This window comes from Henckelia pumila, chromosome 3, assembly GCF_033568475.1.
Source record: "Henckelia pumila isolate YLH828 chromosome 3, ASM3356847v2, whole genome shotgun sequence".
Classification (NCBI taxonomy): domain Eukaryota; kingdom Viridiplantae; phylum Streptophyta; class Magnoliopsida; order Lamiales; family Gesneriaceae; genus Henckelia; species Henckelia pumila.
The window spans coordinates 161600942-161608468 of NC_133122.1; the positions used below are offsets into that span (position 1 = coordinate 161600942).

Genomic DNA, 7527 nt, shown 5'->3' on the forward strand with positions numbered 1-7527 from the left:
CCAATGGTTGTTGATTCGATCGGGATATATGGATGAAGGGACCGTACTGTACGCTAACCAAAATCTACTGGTTCTTGTAGGCACTATCAGTGATACCTAGGGAATCATGGGGCGATGTTGCTAGGCGCTTTACCATGATTCGTTGGGCAAGTCGGAAAGTGTTGTTCGAGTCACAAGGAGTTGTGAGCCCACGGCTAGCTGTATCCCTGAACCATTGAGGGTCACACAGTGTAATGGAGTTTTAATCCCCGTTGAGATAGTTAAATTTAAAGAGTTAAATTTAATGAACTAAGGAGTTGGACTTCTTAATTAAGAGTAAGGAGTAGGGTTTCCTAAAATGACATAGGGATGGACATTTTTGGAAACCACTGAATTCGGATTCAGGAAAATTTATTTTGACTTTAAAACGTGCAGAAATGGTTTCTGTGCACATTGGTGAAATCGTTTCATCAATCGGAGTCACGATGAATTTTATATTAATTTCTGAACGAGCGGGCTTTGCTTGTCGGGCCCCAGCTTATGATTAATGGGCCCTAAGGTGTTAGTGGCCTGCATTATAAATAAGTTATTTCCAGTACAGAAATTACACAGAACAGGTCATAAATTTTGAGAGAAAATTTCGAAAACCCTAGACCCTCTCAAAACCGATCGGCCGTCCCCTCCCTTTGCTCTGCCCGAGAAAATTCCGGTCTGTGATTTTGAATCGCGGTCAGGAATAACGAATCAGATTCGTGTAATCTCTTCGCAGAAAACTTCTGATAGATTTTCTAGTGCAATCTATCAGAGGGATTAAACCTCTGTTCGTGGACCTGATTGAAGGCGTTCATCGGTTCCAGGGAGAGACAACAAGAGCAGAATTGTTCTGTTGGTGTCCATTAATCTCGTTGCGAGATTTGAGGTAAAATTTATTTAATTGTTATTTAAATTTTACACACACGTAATTCAATCGATGAACGGTGATACCCATACCATGGAAACGTTCCATGAAAAAATTTTTAAACTTCCGCTGCACCGGGTATCAATCGTAATTGGTCTGGGAACTCGCCAGTTTTCCAACAGATGACGATGACGAGATTGACATATTTTCTTTTATCCTCTGAATTTTTTCATTTATATTCTTTTTCCTTTGTTGAAGAATCTGAATTTCTTCATCTATGTCAATCAATTGTTCTTTTAATTGATCTAATTGCTCCATCCTGCACAAGAAAAATATATATTTATATATATATATACTATATATATATATAAAATGGTTAGAAATTTAACTCTTTATTGTGAGTAATTCAGATAGTTTTATTATGCGTATCATTGCATTTATGAATTCTTTTGCAAGAATTGAACCAATCTTCATGAGATTGATTATTTTACTCATAGAGTAATTCATGTTTCTGAATATAAATCTCATTTCATCAATTTATATTCCCCATGCTTTTTAAGGCATGTTCGGATGACTCACAGTCATTTTCTGGATCACTTAGGATCTCTTTTGTTATTCTGGTACTACGGATAGTATAATTTGGATGAAGTTCTCTTGTTAATACGTCGGGTAATGAATTGTCCGTTCCTTTGACATGCTGGATCTCGAACTGATAATGGTTCAATTCCAATTGCCATCTAATTAACCTTGCTGCATTTCCCTGCATTTCTTGATATTTTTATTGTCTTGAAATATGTTAAATTCATATTATCCGTTCTTACTAAAAATGGTTTAGAAATAAGATAAATCTCATAATTTCTAATTGTATATATTAAAGCTAATAATTCTTTTTCATTTGAATGATAATTTAGTTGTGCACCTTGAAAAGTTCCTGATGTATAATTACATAATTTTTCATTATTCCTAGTAGCTGTTTTAGTAAGTTCTTCTAAATTTCTTTCTCCTGTATAATTTTAAACATGCTCCCCAGTATTCATCTGAGGCGTCTGTTTCAATTATTATTATGTCTTTATTTGAAGGAAAATATAATTCGGAAATATTACTAATTATCTTCTTTTTAATAGTGTCAATATAATTAGTATCTTCTTTAGACCATTTCACTTATAGTCTTGTTTAAGTTTTGTCTGAAGAGGTTTTCTGATTTCTGCAAGTTTCTTAATGTAATTTCCAGAATAAGTTAATAATCCTAAAAATATTCTTAATTGATCTTTATCCTTGATTTCACTAGGAAAATCGTGAATTTTGTTAAGTATATGCTGTTGTAAACAATGTTTTCCATCTTCTATTTGTAATCCTAAATAATTTATTTTTATTTTAAACAATTGTGCTTTTTTTTTTTCAGAAAGTATAATTTCATCTTTATGACAAATATCTAATACTATCATGAGGTCTTTATAATGTTGATCTAGTGTTTTTGAATAAATTAATATGTCATCTATATAAACACAACAAAAATCTACATATGATTTAAAAGATTCATCCATATATCTTTGAAAGATACCTGGTGCTTGTTTAAGTTCGAAAGGTAATACAGTCCATTGATACTGTCCTTTTGGACAACTGAATGATGTAAGTAATTGTGTTTGTGGTTCTAGCTGAATTTGCCAGAATCCTGATTTACAATCTAAACTGGAAAAATATTTCATTCCTCCTATATAAGATAGTAAATCATTCTTGTTTGGGATGTAATATCCATCCATAATTGTTGCATTATTCATTTTTCGATAATCAATTACCATTCTTTTCTTATCAGTGTCTTTCTTACTGACATAAAAGGCTGGTGAAGAGTGTGGACTCTTGCTTGGGATGATTATCTTAAGTTTTAGTAATTCTTGAACCTCTTTTTTAAATATTTTTACATCATCCATGTTGCATCTTCTTGGTGCTTCACGGATTGTGATATTAGGGTCTTTAAGTTTTATTGAAGCAATGAATTGTTTTCTTTTCTTAATTTTGTCATGAGGATTTTCAGAACAAATATCATGAAATTTATTCATGATTTTTTTTCATGATTAATTGTTAAAATATTTTTTATTTTTAGTTCTATTGGATTTGTATTTCGTTTATGAAAATTCTTTGTAAATCCTTCATTTCCTACACGAAATGCTGTTCGTATTTTAGGAATATAAATCATTGATGATCCTTTGTTTAAAGTTATGTGATTTTCAAATTGTGTAAAAGGAAGATATTCTCTTAAAAAGTTATTTCCTAATATAATGTCCATTCCTGATTCTAATTGGTATATAATGGGTATTACAAATTTTGTTTTCCTCAATTTCTATTTTTAATTTTTCTGCTACTGTATCAAGCATGATTATTGATCCATCTCCTATTCGAACTTTTAATCCTTTATCATATTTCTTCCTATAATGATTTGGAAGTATATGTTTGATTCCTAAACACATACTTGCTCCTGTATCAACATAAGCATGTATATGATATGATTTATGTTCTTTGATTTTAAATATTTGAATTTTTATATATATACTATTTGGATTGGTTTTGTTTTTATTATTATCCATTCTCTCATTTTTTTTATTTATGAATTTTAAGAGATAAAAGTATAATTGGTATTTATAAACAAAAGTTTCTCTCTCCAGGGAGTTGAAAGTAAGTTTTATTTATGTAGAAATTTATAAATAAGTTAGAAATTGGTTTAGGGAGTGATTGACAATTAACCCTATATTTATTTATTAATGCTAGCATCTTATCACACACATACATGTGATCTTTAAAAAAATGTGGGGAAAATGCTTCTTTTTCAAAAATTTTAAATAAGGTTATCGATTTTTTTAAATTGAAATGTTAGGGCATAAGAGATATGATGAAAATATACTTGTAATATAATATATGGATTTAATTGATTAAAGTACATTTTCGGAATTATGAACTTTCCTAAAGTTGGTTAGCATAAGGAGTTTTAACTTTAAATAAGTGCTTTTATAATCAAACCAACAATCGAATCTGTAAACTTTAAAAAAATGGTCAGTCCGATCTAAATACTATTTGACACTCTGTAGAGATTCATGTGAAATTATCCTTTATATAGCATGTCTCTTCAAATTCAATCACCTATTTGAAATTCATGCAAAAAGAGGAAATATATTAAAATATATAGCCCGACAATTTGGGGAGACATATGGTTAAGAAAGAATGGTAACATGAGATTCTCGCTTTTGGTTAGGCTCTTTGAATATTTCACACTCAACTACATGAATATACTTTCCTTGATTACTCCCAAAAAAAAGAAGATAAATTTTAATCCGATCCTCCACACTATCTCTTACCAAATCAAGATCCAAAAGTAATCAAGATTCGTATATACCTTTTGAATTGTTGGCATATAATGCATTAATTGACAAGATTGATGCATCTAAGTTATTGCTTTTATTGAATTAATCTGCATGCACTCTTTGGTTCGTAGGGACTGTTAATGTTGTTGAATTTAATATCTTCTTGCAGGGTACGAGCTAGAAAAAAATTCATGTAAGATGCCGGGTTCGGATTATTCGGAAGCGTCTGATGAAAGGGCTCGAAATGAAGATGGGAATCACGGAAAGTTTCACCTATTTGGGAGGCAGAAACCGGTGCACACCTCCCTTGGTGGTGGCATTCGTATGTCTCTCTTTTATTTTGCTCTTATTTTTTGTTTCATGTTTCAAAATTTTTTATCCAATTTACACTAAATTCATTGCGACTGTCTTTTCTCAAAATTAAAGCATATAGACATGCTCGTATTTTCAAGTTTATGTGCATGTCATTGGTCATTCCTGTAAAAACTCATTTTGGAAAATGGATTCCTAAGATAGGAAAATTTTAACATATAAAATTGAGAGTGTATTTTTATCTATTGATTACAGCTGCGGATGTTATACTGTGGCGTAACAAGCAGATATCAGGAGCTTTGCTAGCTGGATCAACTGTCATATGGCTCCTCTTCGAACGCATCGGCTATCATTTGATTCCATTTGTGTGTCATTCTCTGATATTCACTCTCGCCACTCTCTTCTTGTGGTCCAACCTCTCATTTTTCGTCAAGAAGTTAGTTTACTTTTTTGTGCTTATCTTCGATTACATGGACAGTACTCGAACATGAAGCCTAATCGTGACTCGCCTAGTATCTAGGCTACACGGCGGCACCCCTTCCTTCGTCTTATATTGTGTGTTTTGGGTCAGATATATCAACTTCATATATATGAATTACTTCATTTCTTTGTTGGATAGGTCAGCTTTTGAGTTCCCGGAGATGTCATTACCGGAGGAATTGTGCGAGAGCATCGCACTATTGATAAGGGACCGATGCAACAAGGCATTTTCCATCTTTAGGGAAGTGGCATTGGGAAAGGATTTAAAGAAATTCTTATATGTAAGCTTTTCGTTTCATATATCATCCACTTACTTTCATACTATACTATATATATGTCATGTTCTAACTCTAAAATGAACAGACAATTCTAGGATTATGGTTGGTATCTGTCATCGGCGGCTGGTTCGACTTCTTGACTCTTGTGTATATGAGTGAGTATCTCTTCCCCTCTGCCAAAATCCTCATGAAGTGATCGATCGGTTAATAGTTTCATAGGACCTGCGTGGGAGTTTTTTTTGTGTTGTCGTTTCTCCAGAAATCATAAATAATAACTAGTCCTATGTGCTAAAATGACTTATTTCCCCTTGAGCACTCTCACTCTCCATCACTAGTATAATGAGAACGAGTCAATTAATTATATGGACTGATCAATGTTTTTTAATTGCATTCTGTATCCGTAGTGTTTGTGATGCTATTGACCATGCCTCTGTTCTACGAGAAAAACGAAGATCAAGTCGATTCTTATGCGCGAAAGGCCACGGCCAAACTCAAGAGACAATACAGCTCGCTGGATGAAAAGGTTCTTCAAAAGTTGCCAAAAGTTCCTTTCATGGCCGGCAGTAAGCAGCAGTGAAGAAAAATGATAAGAAAGTTGTTTGTGTTTTAGAATTTATTCTTATGCTAGTTCTAATTGCGACAGTATACCACTTGTTCATCTAACACATCATTTCGGTTAATAATTAATTACTTCATATGTTTGCTTGTTAGAGTATCAAACTTGAATGCCTTATGAATGATTATAAAATTTAATTTGCAAATTAATGAACGTCGATACACAATTTTTTTCACCTCATTCAATTTTTGTTATCTTTTATTTTTATTTTTCCTGCATTATTTTCAATTAAATTCAACAATGTTATCATCAGGTTTGATTTCCCTCTTTCTTTGTCATTATCGGATTTGATGTTAATTAGTTTCTTTGATATATATTTTTTTTTATTGTGATATTATTGTTTTATTTATTTGATTCGTTCCAGTGTTTTAAAAACCGGACTGGACCGGCCGGTTCGACCGGTTCGACCGGGAACCGGTCACTAGTCCGGTCCGAAATACCCCTAAAAATCGTTTTAACGATTCAACCGCTCAAAACCGGTCAAGAACCGGTAAAAACCGGTCGAACCGGCCAAGAACCGGCCAAGAACTGGTCCCAAGAACCGACCAGAAAACCGGTTGAACCGGTTTTCGAATTTTTTTATTTTTTTAAAATTTGTTTTTTTTTTTAATTTTAAAATCTTAATTTAATATTTTATTATATATATACACATGATTATTTGAAATTTGTACTTCGTTAAAAATATTATTTTTCTATTATTATATATTTTTTAATTAATTTATTTATTTTTAAAAATATAGTATATATAACTATAATTAATATTTTGAATATATTTTATATATATTTATTTTTTAAACTATGATAATATATATATTTTATTTATATACATCTTTTAGATTTTTAAAATTTAAAAGATATTATAAATTATATTATATTATATAAACGGTTTTCCGGTCCGACCGTCCGGTTAAAACGGTCGAACCGGTTGTACCATTTTTTTAAGGTAGACTGGTTCAATCATCGGTCCGGTTATGAAAATATTGATTCGTTCACACTTTGGGTTTTCTTCCTTTATTTGTTATTATGAGGGAGTTATTGTGTCATAGACCTAATATTGTGCAAAAAAAGAAAAAAAAATTAGCTTAGGCAACAAAAAAACGGTTAAGTCGATGCCACCCACAGGGTAGTGCCCTGTGGGTGGCGTGGCAAATTTTGATTGGTTAAAATCAGTGGGACCCACTAATTTTAACCAATCATAGGGTTACACGTCGCCCGCAGGGTAGTACCCTGCGGGCGGCATGAACAAAACCCAAAAAAACACATGCTCAACAAGTCGTCATGACAAGGGGTAAAACCCGCAAATTTTATAAAAGATTAAGGGCTGAGAAGTCTATTAAATTTTCGTAGGCGAAAATTGTGTAATTTCAATATTTCACAAAGATTTGATGAAAAAATTCTAAATAAAAAGTGAAATTTGGTAACATAGATGACCAAAAACACAGTGAAAAAATTACATGATTAAAATACAGTTTTTCTTAAAAAATAAAAGTAATTTATTGAAGTTTTTTCAAGTTTGTTGGGATCCATGACAATCAAGTTGGGGAGCCAAGTTGGAATATTGTGATGGATTCACCGTGTCTTCATTGTATCCCACCTCGGCCTCAAATGTTC

General features: G+C 32.2%; 1 protein-coding gene across 1 annotated transcript; it reads left to right on the plus strand.

Moving 5' to 3' along the window:
* Positions 1–4177: 4177 nt before the first annotated feature.
* Positions 4178–5889, plus strand: LOC140893327 (reticulon-like protein B5). Its single transcript, XM_073302380.1, has 6 exons — positions 4178–4241; positions 4400–4552; positions 4798–4978; positions 5162–5303; positions 5386–5455; positions 5705–5889. The coding sequence occupies exons 2-6, from the start codon at positions 4429–4431 to the stop codon at positions 5875–5877; spliced, it is 690 nt and encodes a 229-aa protein (XP_073158481.1). The 5' UTR covers positions 4178–4241; positions 4400–4428; the 3' UTR covers positions 5878–5889.
* The last annotated feature ends 1638 nt before the right edge of the window (positions 5890–7527 follow it).

Bases quoted from the DNA above. Each gene is read 5' to 3' on its own strand.
- LOC140893327 (XM_073302380.1), top strand. From the start codon at position 4,429: ATGCCGGGTTCGGATTATTCGGAAGCGTCTGATGAAAGGGCTCGAAAT. The intron at 4,553-4,797 runs GTATGTCTCTCT...TATTGATTACAG, and splicing joins CTCCCTTGGTGGTGGCATTC to CTGCGGATGTTATACTGTGG. The intron at 4,979-5,161 runs GTTAGTTTACTT...TTTGTTGGATAG, and splicing joins CTCTCATTTTTCGTCAAGAA to GTCAGCTTTTGAGTTCCCGG.